Below are 19,277 nucleotides of genomic sequence, written 5' to 3' on the forward strand. Positions count from 1 at the left end.
CAAGAAAATTTTTAAAAAAGACCTTGCAGCATTACATGCGTAAACTTGCCACAAACCTTAGTAGTGAAGTTCAGGAAGAAGTTGGTCTGGTCAACAAGAAAGAACTCCAGGGCAGAGCGACGCAGATTGTAGCGTCGCAGGTGCACCTCTCGCAGCATGTGCAAGGGATATGTGAAGTCGTGCCTTTCACCTGAACAGAATTGTTTGTGGGCACTCGAGCTGTGCAACGTGTTCTTTTCGCGAAGAACTGATTCTCACAGCTGAACATTCAGACAGTTATTCATATGCAGTTTCATGTAGTACATGCAGATCACATACTGAAGCTATGTATGAAGTCCATGTTCTTTATTGTAACACAAATTACTGCTGTAACCACTTCTCATGAAAATCTACTAAACAATCGAATCCTACCAGTATTGGCAAAAAAAATCGTTTGAGATAAATCTATGCTGCCTTTATTTCTTTCTTTAACTATTTTAATGTTTCCATTTTTCTTTGTATCCTTCAATTTTTATTTTTCTGACAACAACCATGCCTGTCTGCTTCGTAATGGTGCTTTAACTGACACCAAGTGTAACGAATGCAATAAAGTTAATAGAACAAATGAGTGTAAGGCAGCAACTAAGAGTTACTGCAAGCATAAATGGGCTGGAATGGTGACAAAATATCCTAATTCGCACTGACCTGCTCATTCTAATAACACAGATTTAAAGCTGCATTGTGAAAGCTTGACGGAAGAGAATTTTGAGGGCTTGTTTCTTTGTATGACTTTGTTTGGTTTTCATTGTGAAATCTTAGTAGCACAGCTAAAGGGACCAGTCAAATATTCCATCAAAATGAAGCATCTTACCCTTAATTTAGGTTTTATACATCACTACAAAATGTTTTGATGAATAGAGTTGGGCAGGTTGGTACTGATGACATATTTACTGGAGAAAGACATTTACTGGAGAAAGAAATTTGTACCCTGTCCAGTTACAAGTTCTTTGAGTTCAGTTTTTACTCTAGTAAGCATGTTTCAGGAAATGTTTAAAGCAATGGCAATACCTATTTTATATGTTACACAGCTATTTGATCACTGCACATTTGTCATGTGATTTTTCAGGGTGCGTATAGAGTTCCGCAGTAATTAAATTCACCGCAAAGTTGTGGTAGCACTCACCTTCTTCCCTCACTGGTGAGAGGTCAATAAAGTAGATCTGAGTTGCAGTGACCTCAAATCGGCCTTTGACAACCTTCATAAGTGTCACAAGCTCACAGTCTTCCTCTATCACGGGCTTCTTTTTATCGATTATGCCATCGGGGTTTTCCAAGCTGAAATATCAAAAAGCATCCTTTTTTAACAAAAAAAGGCAACCATATGTGCAATAGCTTTTTTTCAATGGCGATAAGCAGTAGCTTATAATACAGAATGTCCTATTACTACCATTATGGCAATCCCATTAAGTCAGAAGCACTAAACTGAAAATAATCGTAACAAGAAAATGACAACTGTCAATTTCATAAGCAGTTTCTGGCAAACTTGTCGGTGGGGAAGAGTGAAGCACTTATATCTAATAACACTTAGGTAGGGCTCTATGTTTTTGCATAAATCTGAAAAAATCTGATAAACACTCGCCGGTAAAATTTTTTGACAATTCAGATTTATCCGATGACCTCCGATTTTAACGGCCAATATGACCCTTTTCCGTTTGTTATCGAAAGGGCATGTTCTAAGCGGCTATTGATACATAGACCGGTTTGTCCAATATAAAGTTAACCTCATGTCAACAGTATCTCGTAGACTGCACCCATCGTACATTTAACAAAGGGCTTGTTGCGCACGGAGCGAGAGATGTCAAATTATGTAGGGCCCCCGGGAGCACGAGATGACATCTTAATATATGTTCCCCTGGCGGCACTGGGACACACCAGACAACATCGAATATACGAACCTCATAAAGTATGCTTGCATCTTTTACAAGGTTTAGAGTTGTAATATGCACAAACGTAGGTGTTTTGTATTCAAGTATTTGTGCTTGTGTGTATATGTGTTTGTGCATTCAAACCTTCCAGGCAACTAGAGCACACTCCACGTGTTCTGATGTTTTCGTGTTCAGATATCATTTCATCTAAGGATTTGAGTATTGAAAATATTTCAATATTAAACTCCGAATTTCTGAGAAGTGGAGACTTACGAAAAATAAACTCAGATAAACGCCGGCCAAGAAATAAACTCCGAAAGACACCCTCCGAATTTCAAGAAAAATAAACTCCCAAAACACGGAGCCCTGCACTTAAGCAATGGTTACAGTCACTCCCAAAATCAATTCAATCACTGTCAACACCTTTTCATAAAAAAAGGTGAACAGACTTTCCAGAGTATACTACTAGTTCAAAAAAAAAAAGCAGTTCAACCTATTCTGTTTGATAATTGTACCCATGTGAACATCATGAAAAAGACGTAATAGAGACACCTAAAGGCGTTTGCTGACAGTCACAAGTGTTGAGCAGTCAATGTCATGCTGCCCAGATTGAAAGGCCTATTAAGAAAGAAGCCATGCACAACATAACACTTCTTCAGGGAAGAAAGCATGTTTAAGAGACTGTTAGCGGCAATAGAAAAGAAAAAGGCATATTTTGACAAACAAGAACTTAGTGTGCATGAGATATGTACAGTCATATGGCACACATACCTTACTAATGACACAGGCTTTACTGACTAATTTGAGAGCTTAGGGACCCCAAAGCAATAAAGGAAGCTATCAGAGACGTCCCAGTGAAAAGCACAAAATTAATCTTGACTGCCTAGGCTCCTTTTTAACATTAAACCAAGACACGATACAAAGAAAGATATCATATTTCGTCGTTAATGAAATTTATTGAAATGAACTGCTATATCTGGCGATCAAACCCACAACCTCACATTCAGTAGGAGAATGCTATGGCTAATGTTGTCACCATGAAGTGTAATGCAAGTTGCAAACCAGAGCACTGTTTCCCTCAGTTACAGCTTTTTCCACCAGATTGGAATTCTAGTATTTGTTTGTTCACCACCCATACGATGTCTTTCAAGTTACCTGCAAGATGACCTTGTACGTGATCCCGCCAATATCGGATGATATCTGGTGAACTGTCAGTCCCGTAAAAAGCAAGAAACATTACGCAAACATCTGAATGGCACACACGCACACGCACACACAAATGAAGAACAGATCAACTCACTCCTGCACTTGTCCTTGCAGAGCTTGGATGTCTTCCTCGGCAACAACGTCTTCCTTTTCTTGCATGGCTTTGGCCTCGGCCGTGATTGGTGGAAGCCAACTTGTGTTTTGGTTTGTCAGGATACCTGTCAAGAGCATGAGAGATACTAATGTCTACACTGCTTTGTTCAACATTTCTGTGAACGACCTCTGCATTGTTTTTGCCTCATGAGAACCCTCCCAAAATTGTGCGACTATCCTCACTGAATCACGTTGATTTGACTTTTCAGCATAGAGGCACTGCTGGAAATGTGGTGGTAATGCCCAACTCCATAAATTTTGCATGAAATAGTTACAGAGTGCTGGTAAATGAGCAACTAGTAATTTCAAGTGCCATAAAGGAAATGTTAGTGCCAAAGAAAGCCATGAGTTATGAAAGAAGTAATTGATTTACATCTTGTGGCTGCGAAGTTAGAAGTAATAATATATGTCTGCAGAAAAAAATGACCCTGCCAGCAATGCATGCAATTTGTACAAAATTGAACAATAACAGATGATGACGAAGCCAATTACAAGAAAGTCATACAACTACGAAAAAGATTGCATTGTTTCTTATTTCATAAGAGTAATTTACGAATGTGAGGTAGATAACGAAGAATCTATAGGTAAAATTTCTAAGTGGTCTGTGCTTATCAAATCGTCTGTGCTTACACACTGAAACATCTGTCTATTATGCTATGGCAGAAAAGCCAGAAGGGCAGCCAATGGCAAAGAAGGACTGACAGTGCCAACGATGCATGAAGTAACAAAAAATAACTTCCAATAATGCGTTAACATAACAAACTTCCGAACAGCTTTAAAAACACCACAATTTGGCATGACATTTCAGAGCGACCATGTGCCTGAAGTACAAGTCACAGTAATACCAAACACAGCAAGCAAGGGCCAAGAGTGAAAGCTCAGAAAGGCTGGCCACACGAAGAGGACCACGACCAGAGAAAGCTTATGATTGTATAGGCTGGAGGGCAACCGGTCCCAAAGCTTTAACGCGTAAACCTCAGTGAAAGCTTTATCAAATAAAAACGCTAATAACCATGTCGAATGTACACACCTTGGTTGTCTCGTAGACAGCTAGCCTGGTAGTGGCTGTCAAAATTGTGGTTCAGGGTCAGTTTCAGCCGCATCCTGGCAAAGTTCTCCTGCTGGGACAGCTTCCAGTAAAGTGGCTTGATGACACTGCCAATGGACAAGACAACAAACAACAAAGTGTGAAACACAGAAAAAACAGAGAGAGATGATGCTCTACATAATTCCACACATAAAATACATGTGTAAGTATAGCTGACAGCCAATGCACTAAATTGTCACCAAATCTTCACACTCACTACGTGGAATATAGTCCAGTCTTATCTTCCCTGGTATATCTTTAAAAAATATTCACATATGTGTACAGCATCATGGTCTGAGCTGGCATTTGGAGTACATGCACTTGAGAAAATATTTTGCACAGCTGAATGCAACATCGTAAGAGCTAAGAGCATTTGCAGCTGTACTTTTAGATCAATCTGCGACAGCCAACAGAAACATTTTTTTTTTTTAACTTGCAATCTAACAGACACAAGTTTTACATAAACAATAGCAAATTATATGATCAGTAATAAGTAACTGTTAACAAGAATGAAATAAGGTATGTCTTTAAGCTCTTATATACATTAGTTGAGTATTGCACAAGTTTTTGACAAGCTATCTTAATACCCAATAATTGTGTTGCCATACTTCTTCTACACAAGTTACTACACCTTTTCTCTTAAAATAGTTTTAAAACCTAACGGTAACAGACAAACAAAATGAGGTCTTTTGTGTGCGCATAGCTAGACTACCTGCATGGACGTATGATGTAAACAACACTGCTAACCTTGATGCCCAGGGACCACAGGGACCAGTAAGAAAAAGCTTGGTGGCTTTCCACCGTCGGCAGATGAACAAGTGCTGGTTTCTGAGGTTTGTTTGCACTGCAAGTATCCGCTGCTGCTCCTCCACCAGCCGGGTTTGAAATGCACTCAGGACCTGAGACTGTTCAAAGCACAAATGCACGCAACAATGAAATCTTCACTGTACACCTTAGCAGACATTCAAAAGTAATCTTGAGACCAAATCGAAAATCAATTGAATAGTGCCAGAAGCAAATCAAATAAAAGTATTTCTGTTGATCCTAGCCATTAATCAGCCCTTCATATCTGGAACTGTCACAATCCATAAGTGGCCAAGTATAGACCATGAAAGAAAAAAAATATTAAATGTGTACATGCACTTATAAGGCTATGAAATCTAAATAAGCAATCCTTTTTACGGTAGGTGTTACTGTAGTCATCAAATGGCATACTGCCCCTCTGACGGAGCTCTGCAATGGTTCTAACTTAATTACGTAATTATTTATTTTCCTTGCATTATCCTCCTTCCATCACAAGCCTTTTCATCAATGTTTAGTGTTGCAGGAGCAGTGCTGATGATTCTCAACAAGTCATATCCAACTAAACTTTTTTTTCTTTTGCTAATCTGCTGGCATGTGCTTGCTAATTTTTTATGCTCAGCAAATGTTTATGTTTATGTTCAGCAAATCTTGTTGCTCAGAAAACATGGACATATTTGGTGAACGCAAACATAACAGCCCCTACAGATGAACATTGTATGCATAAGTTTGGCAGCATCAACTAATTTCTAGTCAACACCCAACTCACTTGAAATCGAAGCTTGCTCTCACCGACCCCTCTGCTCCGCCGATGCATGGCAACCATGATGCCTTCGTAGCACTGATTCCAGAAGCCATTCATGGCCTCATGCTGCTCCCTAATAAGCATAGAGCTGTACTGCTCTTGTACTGGTTTTACCTGTGCATGAAACATGAAAAATGTGTTGCACAAACCCCTTACAATGGTGAGTGTCGTTAAAAGCAAGAGACACGAAAGCATTAAGACTTAGAACACATTGGGTTCCCAGTAATCATAAAAAGCAAGGTTAAATTTAGTGCAAAATGGTAAGAAAGGTATACAGTTGCTTCAAAACTGAGTAACAATTTTTTTTTTTGCATTAGTTCAACTAAGCATGACTTGTACTGTACAATGCACTTTTACAGGCATGAGATAAGAAAGTATGCCCAAAAACACAGGCATTGATAATCATGACGATGACTAACAATAAAGAGAATCAAATTTAGCTTTTAAGAGCTTCAAAATGATAAATGTGCACAGGAGCTAACTTAACGAAGCCAAAGGTTAGAACCAACTAGTCTGTTCTGCTTTCATTAAGCCATATGCCTTCGACAAGCATGCAAGCACCAATCTTTAGCAATCAGTTTGAACCACAATCCAAGGATCACTGACCACATTAGAAACAAACGAAGTCCATTCTGGTGTGAGGGCATATTTCTGGAACTGGTCAAAAAAGGCCGGGCCAGCGTCCATGTTAGGCTGAGATGGCAGGTGCTGCCAGGTCCGTAACCTCAGGCCAACTCTCTCCAGCAGAGCACGCACGACAGGAATCACAAACGAGTACTGTTCCTGATCTCCATCTGAAAGAAAAGTGAAGACATCAATATGCATTTGAGTCCAGGCTCGTAACGTAACAGTTCCGCCGTGAAAAATCAGGACCCCATTTCCCAATGTGGTGTATGGCTCTAAAGAAAAAAAAGCACTGGTTTGAATAATGACACACCGACACCCCATGCCGCACTCTATAAAGCTGTACACAAACTTGTGAAGCGTAAACGTGGCAAAGATAGAAAATTGGGCGAGTTTGGATTACCTTCATGGTTGCCGGTGCAAAAGGACGTGGACAAAGAGGAGAAGAGACGACACAAGCGCAGTCTTTCAACTGATTGTTTATTGGAAAGCCCATGAAAATAAATATACCAGCCATTACAGAATCTAAAGAACGATGAAAAATTGCTTAGCAGAGACTTTGTCTGGGCAAGTTGGTGCGACATTTGCAAAATAGAACAGCACGAAGGATGGGACAAAAGTCTTGTGGTTATTGTGTCGTTTGTCCCGTCCTTCGTGCTGTTCTATTTTGCAGATAAAAAATTCAATGAAGACACGCGAGTGGTAATCCTAGCTATTATCAAGGAAAACAAGCTCCCGATAGGTTAGAGTGATAGGAGCCTGCGATACACACGACTGCAAGTCTTTTCTAATATCCGGAGTTGAAAAACAGCACTCAGATCGTTTATTCCCCTCTTTGTCTGCGTCCTTTTGAGCTGTTAGCCATGAATATAAATGTGGCAGTGTAGCTCTTCGGCTACTGGGAAGTTGATGAGAAATTGATGCCGTAAAGTGGCACCACAAAAATTACAGTGCCTTGAACCTGCCACATCAAGGCGAGATTTGCATATAACCTGCATATAACCTGCATCCTGAGGCTTCCCCCACCCCAAAAGATACCGTACGTACGAAGCAAAGGCTTACACGCACAACGAACAATTGAGGATTGCACTAAATGCACTTCAATTACGCAGTGGAGGACTTAAAAAAAGCTGAGAGCTCCACAGCCAGCTCACCTTTGACTGCTCTGGCGAGGACAGTGTTCACTCCAGTGAGCAGGTAGCAGGACTCCTCAAGCGATGCGAATGGGCGGGTTTGCACGAGTGTGTGCAGCCGAGCCGTGGCCATTGCACAGAGCTCCAGCTTGTGGCTCGCAGCACACACGAGCAGGATGCCCAAGGCCAGCTTGGACATGTCCTCCCAACCCTCATCTCCTGGTGACTCACCAAATACCATCAGTAGGTCCATCACCATCAGGACATGCTCCAGGAGCTGCAAGGGTCATCAATGGAAGGGAGATGCACACAAAGGGACTGCTCACACGAGTACTATACAGATGGAATGACTATAATGCAAGCAAAAAAAAAAGAGAGAGAATCTATCATGAATTGTAGTTAATAATGCGAAGCATTCTGTAGAAAGTAGGTAAATCAGGATTTCTTTGAACCAATTTTCAATCAGCATTAAAAATAAGAAATGTTTTCCGTGACCGAACTGATGTAACGTAGGACATAAAAGTTATCGTATAAATCCTATAATGAAGACTAAACATACAAAATATTAAATGCGCAAGAGTTTGTCTAAAGCCCGCAGAGTAAAAAATAAAATTTTTTGCTAATACTGTACTTCAAACACTACTAGAGCACAGTCAGTTAAGCTACTGATGTTATCACATGACCACCAAGCACCCTGCCTGACAGTGAAGACACATACAGCTTAATGAGGTCATGTAACCTACTTTCCTTCCTATTGCACCATGCAAGAGGTAAAGCAGCTCTAAAGCTGTCAAAGAATGTAAAGCTGAGGCTTACATACGACCACTATCATGTTACAACTGAGTTCTACATTTCAACAGGACAGATATTATACAAGCATTATACATAAGTTAATGAAAAAAAAAAGCAGAAATGTTTGTAAGCCCACAAAGCAAGCTTAACAGTCCTGCTCACCTTCTCACTCAATCGGCTCTCATCCTCGACATTTTCATGGCAGACAAAGTCGAAAACCAGCTTCATAAGCTCGGATGCATTCTCAGCGTGGGTGGCATTGGCCTGTCCTGGAGAGAAAGAGAGGACAAATACGTAAATATATTAGTGTTACATTCACATTACACTAAAACAATGCTCAAGATAGACGTTGAGGATCAACTAAGCCTTAATATTGAGCTAGAAATCGTGTGAAGATTGCCCACTGTTTCACATTACAAATGGCTCGAAATAAAACCAGCAATGAAGAAGACAACAGCCATTAAAGACAACCATCTATTTATATGCACTGCTGTTTGAACAGAGCAAACTCAATCATGTGAGCTCCCTACTTTAACACAGGAGCAGGTTTCACCAGAATCCAAGCTGTGCACATGACATGCAAAACAGCAGCAGACAAAGTGAATTTTTGATGCATCTTCACTGGTGTCCTCAAAACGAGCTTTATTTTGATGATGCCACCATCATGCTATAGTCATGACAACTGCATCAAAATGGGCTTTTCTCTGTTGCAACACCTATGTGTGCTTTAGGACATTTCGTCATCGTTGGTCAATTGGCACATTAGCGCATTGGCATCTCTAAGGTCACTGGCATCATCAATGACATGACATGCTTAAGCAATTTTGATGACGCCAACGAAGACAGTGCGCAACAAATGCTCTGAAGGCAACAAGTGCTCTGTGTTCCTTTAGACATAATCAACTGGCAGCTACCAGCTTTCTTTTCTTTTCTCCACAAAGCTTCAGACGTTTTCCAACCACATGTAAGTCCATGGACTGCATTTCTTGCAGACACAAAATTACGACCAATTCACAGAAAGTTCACTGACATATGTGCATTTCACATTTCCTTCTTTATAGAGTTGCCCACGTATTTAGTAGCACTTGTTTTTCCTTTTTGGCTTTCATTTTGCTGCTCCCACAGCGATTTCAAAATTTAAATTCAGAAGAGATTATTTAGTATCACAACAGTAATGGCAACTTTACGATTCACATCTACTATGTTCTAAAACCACAATGGCCACTGTCCTTGTCACTGGAATGTGAAAAGTGCTGCATGCTGACACTGCACTAGTCCACAGTTTACCATAGTATGCAAACTCTAGTCTTTTTCACACGACTCATTTCAGCAACACGAGCAACAGTCTTTGCAGTTTTGAGACAGACTGTACACTCCTTTGAACATGCATATCTTCAAAATGTGTGACACATGCAACAAAGACCCACTGCCAATAATGCATACCATGACTGCCGTGAAATTTTTTTAACTAGTACATATTATCCTCCCAAGAGGCAGTAACAACGTAAAGGTATAGAAAGCTCAAGAACATTAAAAAATATAGGTGTATACTTGGTGTCTTAATCCATACTATAGTATCACACACAAGCGCTTGCGCTGCATCAAGTACAGTTCATCTATGAACACGTAAGAATTTTTCCTGCACCCTTGCTTCCAAGCTGTGTTTTGCGTGCATGTTCCCATAATGCAGAGCAAAGCGAAAAAAAGGTTTACCATAGCTACCTGATTCCTGTAGGCTTGTGCAACAGGCCTGAAGCAGCCTTTCGAAAAGCTTCCGCTTGATCTCCAGGTGTGAGGCAACAAGCTCATTGGTCAGGGCTAGTTTGTTGACGCATACTAACACTTGTCCTCGTTCCTGGTACAGAGAAAGCACAAGTAATACGTTAAAATTTCTGTGGTCAGAAGCTCAGCTTACTGACGAAAAAAAAGAAAGATAGTGTGAGCACTGTATGCACAGGCCGCACATCTTAGTAAGTCTTTCGCATTTGTTCTTCCTAATAAAAATAAGTGTTTATTTCACAGTTAGCCACCTTTTACAAGCTATAGAATTAAGGAAGCTGTTTGGGACACAGGAGACGTGGCAATGCATGTCCTGTGACAGTGCATCTCCCATTTTGTAGCAATGTGCTCTATGAAGGTTTTACAAGGTCATCCAGTAAAGTCAAGATATACGAGAAAGAGCCCAAAGATGATGTCTTTGCATTGTTCCACAGTGGTGCTGCAGGTTTTTCTCCTCAACGCAATCGCAAAGTGAGTCTTCAAAGTCATGCAAGGTATTCTTACGCATATATATCAAGCTATATAGTCCTTATTTTTTCGCTCTTGTGCATAGCATTCGAACACTTGCAACACACAAAGTTCTTTTTGAAGCATGTGCGAAGTGATGCACCTTGTCGTTTTTGTCTGTTGTGCTTAACATTTCGATGCTTGCAACAGCAAGCTCTAGTCCTTTTGTGGGCATGCCCAAAGTGATAAACTTAGTTACCGTACTGCAGGCTCGTAAAGCTGCATAACATGCTTCCGCCAATCAGCCACTTCCATGGGACTGTTGTAATACAGTGCTTAGAACATCTAGCTCACAAACAAAAAGTAACAAGTTCAAACTCGCTTGGAGATCAAGATTATTCCTGCTCAGAGGCATTTCCAATGACAAGCAAGGCAACAAAGACATGCTCAGCAACAAGAAAGTTTTAATGGAAAGTCTTCAAAACATCACTATCACCACCAATAATTATAGCTAGCAAGGCTCATAGTTCCTTTGAAAGCCTTGCAAAGTAATTCAAAGCTTTTCAACAGCAATTTCACATTTCAAATGCACATGATAGGCATAGGATGGGTTTAGTTGACATATGACAAGGACAATTCAAGATCTCCAGGAAAAGCCTCCGTCTTGCCAAGAGGCTAGATCTCAGTGATGATAACAGTGACAACAAAATTTCAACAGACACTTAAAGGACCCCTGACACCAAATTTGAAAACTCGAGGTGCTTGTGTTGTTTGACAGTCCTGCATACGGGGGCACTTCTGACCGATTATGAGTGACGAGCGTTGCCTTTAAGATATTTTAATTTCGTTTTAAAGTAAGCCTGAGTGCTCATCTGAATTTTGAACTCCTATCAACATGACCACTAGTATGACGTAGACGTAGGCCCCTTGTGACGTTGCAGAGGTAAAGTAAGTGTTGTCGACGTCACAGACAGAAATATGCGCGGTGCACTGTGGTATATTGCGAAACATGTTTGCTCTTTGCTCCTCCCATCTTCTTTTTTGGTACGGGTCGGAAGGCAGCGTGAGCTCTCCATGTGTGTGTTCTCCAACTGGCAGTTCAACAAGCGCGTGGCTGACGTCACTCAATACTGAGCGCACGTCAACACGCGTGCCCCGAGGCGCGGCGCTAGTTTCTTATCCTCTTTCGGCGCGCGTTTTGAACCTACACTAAAAATGACCATAATTAACACTGCTAGGATTAATTAGACATCACGTTGGAGGATTTACGGTGTCATTCCGTGATTACAAGACATAGACCTACTTATTACAACATAAATGTCACAAACAAAAAATCGGCTGTCAGGGGCCCTTTAAATCTTTAGCAGTTTTATTGGAACATGTAGAGTCTCTATATAAGTATGTGTCTTCAACAAAAATTAATCTAACTGCTTCTTTCGCTTCAGCAGCAGAACAGCTTCAAAATAACAAGTATGTTTCTGGTTTGTATTTTCCTCCTAGCAGAGACAGTTATGCACACAGCAACAGGGCATTAAGTTCCATTCTATAAACCTCCAGCACAAATAGGCAGCAAACCGTAACGCACCATCCAACACTGTTTAGAAGAACCCTCGATGCCACGCCAAGCAAGGAGAAACGCTGCCTCCACGACGCAGTCAATCAGTTGTTCCTCAGTGCCGCCACTCAGGCCGTTCTCCACTGGGCTTCGCACTGGTGATGTTCCCAACCTGCAGCATCACAATGTCAAGGATAAAATGAGTGAAGGTTTCACACAATGACACGAGTGCACATGGAAACAAGGCAACAACGAACGATTGTGGAGCATTTCTTTGACTACAGTAATGGAAAACTTTGGTTTTATGTTAGAAACAAGTGGGTCTCCATCGCCTTAAGTAGTATGTTGAACACATTCAATAACCTTAGTGACGTTATCAAGCATTATTACTAGAGCTGTGCGAATAGCAAAATTTTGGGTGCGAAGCGAATTCGAATAATAAAGATTGAGTGCGAATCGAATCGAATAATTTCGAATAATTTTCGAATATTTCTCAAACATTTTTCGAATAATTCGAAGTGAAATTACAGAAAAAGTTGCAGAGAATCCCTAAGTATGTTCTTGTGAGATAGCAACATGAAAGTGTTTCTTTTCGCTAGGTTGATGAAGCGCTGGCGGGGTGGTGTTTCATAGTTTTCTTATCAACAATAAGGCAATGTAGCGGCCGAATTGTATTTATGTACAGGATTTTGCACAACCAAAGTGTTGCCGACAACACTTTACACGTGATAGGCAAAGATGCCATTTCCTCAGCCTCTCCTCCTCTTTCAACTTCTGTGGAAGCCCAACTGATGTGGCGGACAAGGGTGTGCTCCTTTCAAGTCCGGAGTTCCAAATCTGCCTCGTAGAAGTCAATATATAAGAACATCTGAAAGTTTGGATGCTAAAAAGCTTCGGCGTCCGATTTTTTGGACATCCTGCCCAAATTTCAGGTCCAAAACAGCATTAATTGAGCCCCCAACTCTGCCACATCTTTCATCTCCATATTGGAACCAGCGTTTTCTTGAGTTAATACATTTGCGACCGTGGCGGAGCTTGAAAGACAGCTTTGCCGCAATACGAGGGTGTGATAAGGTGAAGCATATTGAAAATCTAGGAACCACTTCCAAACGGACGTTGACTGTCTCTTGGCTAAGTTCGACCGTAACGGACCTTGAAAGGCAGCTTTGCCGCAATACGGGGGTGTGAGGAGGTGAAGCATATTGAAAATCTAGGGACCACTTCCAATCAGACGTTGACTGTCTCTTGGCTAAGTTCAACAGTAACGGAGCTTGAAAGGCAGCTTTGCCGCAATACGAGAGTGTAATGAGGTGAAGCATATTGAAAATCTGAAGGGGTTACTTTCAACAGGACGTTGACTGCATTTGTCTTTGAGAAGTTCGAATAGTTCGAATAGTAAAATTTCAGTGCGAATCGAATCGAATAGCAAACACTATTCGAAAAATATTCGAAATTTCGAATATTCGCACACCCCTAGTTAATACCTTTGCGACCGTAACGGACCTTGAAAGGCAGCTTGGCCGCAATACGGGGGTGTGAGGAGGTGAAGCATACTGAAAATCTAAATACCACTTCCAATCAGACTAAAAAGACAGGGCGTGCAAACAAGGACACAAGAAAGAAGTCAGGACACCACAAACGGCGTTTGTGGTGTCCTGACTTCTTTCTTGTGTCCTTGTTTGCACGCCCTGTCTTTTTAGAATGAATACTTACCAACTAGCTCAGCTCTCTGTTATTCTAAGTTCCAATCAGACGTTCACTGTCTCTTGCCCAAGTTCGACCGTAACGGAGCTTGAAAGGCAGCTTTGCCGCAATACGGGGGTGTGATGAGGTGAAGCATATTGAAAACCTAGGGACCACTTCCAACCGGACTTCGTCTCTTGGCTAAGTTCGACCGTAGCGGAGCTTGAAAGGCAGCTTTGCCGCAATACGAGAGTGTAATGAGGTGAAGCATATTAAAAATCTGAAGGGGTCACTTTTAACCGGACGTTGACTGCATAAGTTCGAATAGTTCGAATAGTAAAATTTCAGTGCGAATCGAATCGAATAGCAAACACTATTCGAAAAATATTCGAAATTTCGAATATTCGCACACCTCTAATTATTACAGCTTTAGAGTGGAGCAGCAAAACTTGTTTCATGGTAACCTTCTTGTTCGTTTCCCTTGTCAGAATACTATCTTAATCTTGTTCTACAGCATAAGTAGAAACTGGAGTACTTTTTGTTTAATAAATTACATGGACTAGAAGAGCTGTCATTTAAGACAAATATATGCAAACAAATAAGGGTTTGGCACCATTAAATGACACATATGCTTACCAGGACTGAGAAGTGAGTCAGAATTATCCCGTCTTCCGAATTAAGGTCAAATAGAAGAACTTCAGCTGTAGCAAGCTATCTAAGGTAAAACATCAACCTGAATTTTTGCCACTGCAGACGTTGTAGAAGGTGGGGACTACAGATCTGCACATGATAAAGAACTGAGTGCCCTCTGCACATAGTCACTGATAAGTGCCAAAAGTACAGGCGAGTTGCGTATGCCGCAGTAATACTGTGCCTCCCATAAGGAGTCAGGCCACTCACATCTTATGCGCTGGCGAGATGCGTGGGCTTTGATCAGGAGCCTTACGCAAGGAGGAAGGAGTGACGGAAACGGGGCTGCTCCGTTGGGCCGCGTCGGACGCCAGGTCCTCCTGGCTTGAGCACTGGCTGTTGGTACGGGACCGAGCACTGCACACCGAAAAGCAATAAAGATCAACAAAGAAGAACACACATGCATAGTACCTTGATTTTCTAAATTTGCCACTTTAATACAAGAACTATCAGAGGCAAGTTGAAGTAACTGGATGTGAACACAAATATACACAATACTATGACCAATAGGTCATTTAGGTCTCCTTTAGCTCTACATAGAAGGACCTGGTACCATACCAAAATGGCACATGCAAACAAAAAATAAAATATTTCTCAATATACACACACCCATTACAAAACAGATTAATGGCCTTCCACTAACGAACATCAGAGAAGAAAAACTGCTCAGAGCTCCTTGTAGCATGGTGTGTACAAAGCATGAATAAAGCTACAGGTATACCTTGCCTAAATGACCACAGATGATGGTCATACATTTTTTTTACATTTTTAAATCTGGTGCTAAGACCTATTGTCACATATGGCAGACATGCTCTGGTGCCAAGAAATATTAAACATTTTCCGCTCGAACATTTCCATCACAACCAGAAGATGGTCAAGCCATCAAGCTTTTCTGTAGTAGCTTCTCTCACCTTGCAGGCATATGCAACGATTTCAATTATAACGAAAGAAACCGCTTCTTTATGGTAACTAAACAACTGAATTTGTCGAACACTGTGCCTCTTAACTAGTTTCAACCAGCATAAGTCACTCACTGTGTATGTTACAAGTAACCAAGTAATGCAATCACCACTGGTGAACATCTTGCTGTGCCTTTTCATCTATCCGCGTTGTTTTCGAAACAACTTCTGAAGAAAGTAGCAGACAGTGTGTATCAAAGGATTTCAAATGAACATGAATGAAGTATTTCAGGCACTCTTTGTGACCCTTTAAAAGGATGAGCTAACAGTTAAAACACAAGATATGCAAAGTTAAGCCAAAGTATACACAAGTCCCACCTTCCAAGCAACTGAGTGATCTCAAAATCAAAGATGTGCTCCTTGAGGTGGGTGAAGATTTGGGATGCTTTGGGCGATCCAGGAAGGATTTCCTCCAGTGACTGCTGAGCAACCAGGGCCTTCTGGGAGAGGCGGTGAAGTGTGCCACGCTTCAACACGGGTGACCCTGCGGAGTTAAATGAATAGACTTGCAGATTGTCCCGGGATCAGGATGGTACTGACACAGATGGCAATGCCTTATGACGGCAGTTAAGGCGGGCTTGTGGGGTACTACAGTTTGGCTGCTTTGTGCGGCTGCCCTTGTTTCCATTCCCTTTCAGTGTAACTCTCACTTCCTAAGAGACTCGCATCCCCTGCTATGGTTGAATGTCTACACTCTCACAACAGTGGCTGTACTACACTGATTAACACTGAAAAAAATGGTAGCTTCAGCAACATTTCTTGCTCTACCAATGCTAAGCACATTAGGATTCCATTTCCCTGGAAACCTTTCTCGTTTCTCAAAAGGAAACTTAGAATTTGGCTTTTCTGACTGGCTTAGTTGCTTAGCAAGCATCTTTATTCAGAGCTATTCAAGTTGTTATTAAAGACATTGAAGAACAATGAAGAACTAAAGCTTATGAACAGTGCAACATTTTAAATATAAATTATGTGCCGCTGATATCTACTGTACACAAACGCATATTGTCAAAAGCAGCTCACCAGAAAAGGGATAGTTCTGCGATTAGGCAAAAAGCAGAGAAACCCCCGTAAATAAAGAACGGAGAAGTCTGAGATTAATTTGAAGGCCTTAAAAATTAAACCAACAGGCCTCTCTCCCTTTTTCATAAGGACCCGCCATATAAACTGCAACCATGATTTCGAGGTAAATATCACGATGCTTTCGGCGTCACTGCACACGCCACATACTTTGACAAGAATGCTGCAACAAAGTGAAATGGAAACTGTCCAACAGAAGAAATTGTACAAGAAGATTGCCTCACCTGGTTTTTCAGAGTCTGCACTGGCGTCAGCTTCAAGGGAGTTGAGGTCAATCAGGTCAAGTGTGGGCACGGTAGCACGATTTGCGCAATTAGACTCGGAAATGGGCTCCTTGATGAGAAGGCTGAGGACACACTCTTGCCACCCTGTCTGCGCAGCAAGCTGTGGTAGCAGTGCAGCACTGTCAGTCAGCACTGCAAGAAGCTGTAAGTACAAGGAACATGACATCAAATTGTCCACACAGTGATGATAGCAAAAATTGTCGTTGCATTCGGCAAGAAACAGAAAAGCAGATAAACAAGCTGTAACATCATTATGCATTTTACATGACAAGTTATCGTGAGCAAAATGTACACCATCTGATAAATTTGGCAGCAGACACTGTAAAGCAAAATTTATCATAGCATACTACGCAGCAATCAGCATGCAAACGGCATGTAACCACTCATGCACAGCATGTAACCACAAAAACCAAAAGCATGTAACCACACTCATGCACATATGTAAAATAATTAGGCTTGTGCGAATATTCGAGCACTTCGAACATTCGAACGAATATTACAGTATTCGAATTTGCTTGGATAAGCATTTAAGTTATTGGAAATTTCGAAGTATTCCAAATGAACGAATAGGTGTCTATTGATCAGCACGTAACCCCCCTGTAAAGGTGGTTTCACTGCAGTGCAAGGGTGCTATGCCGTGAATACACCTATCCAGGTGAAATACGCACTGCTGCGAAGCCCCGCTTCAAGGTTAAATGAACAAATTACCCTCGCATCGATTCATCATTTTTTTTAAGTTTAAAAGCTTCTTATACCGGCTTATATGCTCTAAGTATAGTAAATTTTAAAATGTAACATATATTACAGGTTATCACTTGCATTCTACCGAAAATCAAATCCTGCTACTACTCAAAGTTGTTTCCACTTCCTTTAAACCAAAAAAAATGACATTTGTGCATGCCTTGTTTCAATTAAAAAAAATATTGTGCAGGTTAGTTCGGTCATGACTAGAGGCCGGATTTTTAGGCACCTAAAAAGCTCATTTTAGGCGCCAAAAATAGGCAGGCAAAACAATGTTTTAGGCTTCCAAAATCGTAAATATAGGCACAATACATTTTCACATAAATGCAAATATTTCAAATGCAGACGTGCGTGACCTCTATCTACGACAGGAAAACAAAAATGCTATTGCCTGAGATGGCACAAAGGCGCCAACAGTTGAACATAGCCGTACAATTGTGCTTTCGCCCGCACGGTCGCCCCTGTACTGCACGATGAGTCAAGTGCCCACTGTCGAATCAACACACTCCTGAGTGTCGCTCCGGCATGACTGAGAAGTGCAGAGCAGGAGCAGACAGCCAGATTGCTAAATGACCAGAAGGGAGGGCTTTCTCCTATTGGACGTGTCGCATTGCGTAGAGCCAATTTCCCCTGGCAGTAAACCACTGGCGTAGCCAGGCTGGGGAGGGGGGGTTCAACCTTCCCCCTCCCCCGAAACTTTTCAGTTTTGCGTGTGTGTGTATATACACGCACACATACAAACACATACACGAACACATATCAAGTATGGTTGTCCCCCAGTCCGCTCCCCCCCCCCCCTCCCCCGCCTGAAAAAAATTTAATTATGGCTACGCTACTGCAGTGAACACCTTAAAAAGTAAATTCCAAACAAAACAAAAGCTGTGTGCACATCACATTTTCCTTTCTTTTTCTGCTCTTCATTCTCCTTTCCGCTGACGGCTCTTCGCATTCCCCAACCGCTCGGGCCATGTCAGCGCGGCGGCGAATGCTCGCCGGCGTGTCCCGCTTCACTGCTGCTAGCGGCTGTTGGACGGTTGAACTAGAGGACTAAGTTGAACCCCATAGTTCCTAACAGTCAATCTTACGCGGTAACATGAATAACGGTCTCAAACAGCATCCGGGAGCGAAACTCGAGGTTAAACAGCGTTCATATAAGCGCAAATTTTGAAAATAGGCATTCATAGGCATTTGTAAGCATTTAGGCACGAACGCCAAAAATAGGCATTTATAGGCACTATAAAAACGCTATAAAACCCCTTCTTAACCTCTAATTCGTGCTCATATATCAAAATGGCGCGATAGGAGCACAAGGAACAAAATAGGCATTTGCCTAAAATCCGGTCTCTAGTCATGACAAATATGCTCATTTTTCTTTATAATACGTGATACATACTATTTTCGAATTCGATTTGAAATTATTCGACCAAATCAGTATTCGCTTTGAATTCACTTCAAACCTAAAATTTACTATTTGCACAAGCCTAAAGATAACAATGAAATAAAGAGTCATTTTCCAAGATTTAGCTGGTACAATCCGCATGCGAGCTGTACATGCAA

At 41.4% G+C, this 19,277-nt stretch overlaps 1 protein-coding gene across 2 annotated transcripts in view; it reads right to left on the bottom strand.

The window, feature by feature from the left end:
• LOC119387160 (neurobeachin-like protein 1) overlaps window positions 1–19,277 on the bottom strand; it is a 120,086-nt gene that overhangs the window by 33,349 nt on the left and 67,460 nt on the right. The window contains exons 32-44 of one of the 2 annotated variants that reach the window (XM_049413389.1): window positions 15,937–16,102; window positions 14,870–15,016; window positions 12,317–12,458; window positions 10,219–10,360; window positions 8,668–8,774; window positions 7,735–7,990; window positions 6,563–6,750; window positions 5,921–6,070; window positions 5,098–5,255; window positions 4,294–4,418; window positions 3,205–3,328; window positions 1,163–1,314; window positions 57–190 (exon numbers count right to left, since the gene is read on the bottom strand). In XM_049413389.1, coding sequence (XP_049269346.1) covers window positions 57–190; window positions 1,163–1,314; window positions 3,205–3,328; window positions 4,294–4,418; window positions 5,098–5,255; window positions 5,921–6,070; window positions 6,563–6,750; window positions 7,735–7,990; window positions 8,668–8,774; window positions 10,219–10,360; window positions 12,317–12,458; window positions 14,870–15,016; window positions 15,937–16,102 — 1,991 coding nt within the window. The remainder of the gene's footprint in view (window positions 1–56; window positions 191–1,162; window positions 1,315–3,204; window positions 3,329–4,293; window positions 4,419–5,097; window positions 5,256–5,920; window positions 6,071–6,562; window positions 6,751–7,734; window positions 7,991–8,667; window positions 8,775–10,218; window positions 10,361–12,316; window positions 12,459–14,869; window positions 15,017–15,936; window positions 16,103–19,277) is intronic. The other variant, XM_037654469.2, reaches the window with a different exon arrangement.

The sequence above is a fragment of the Rhipicephalus sanguineus genome, chromosome 3, assembly GCF_013339695.2.
Source record: "Rhipicephalus sanguineus isolate Rsan-2018 chromosome 3, BIME_Rsan_1.4, whole genome shotgun sequence".
NCBI classification, from domain to species: domain Eukaryota; kingdom Metazoa; phylum Arthropoda; class Arachnida; order Ixodida; family Ixodidae; genus Rhipicephalus; species Rhipicephalus sanguineus.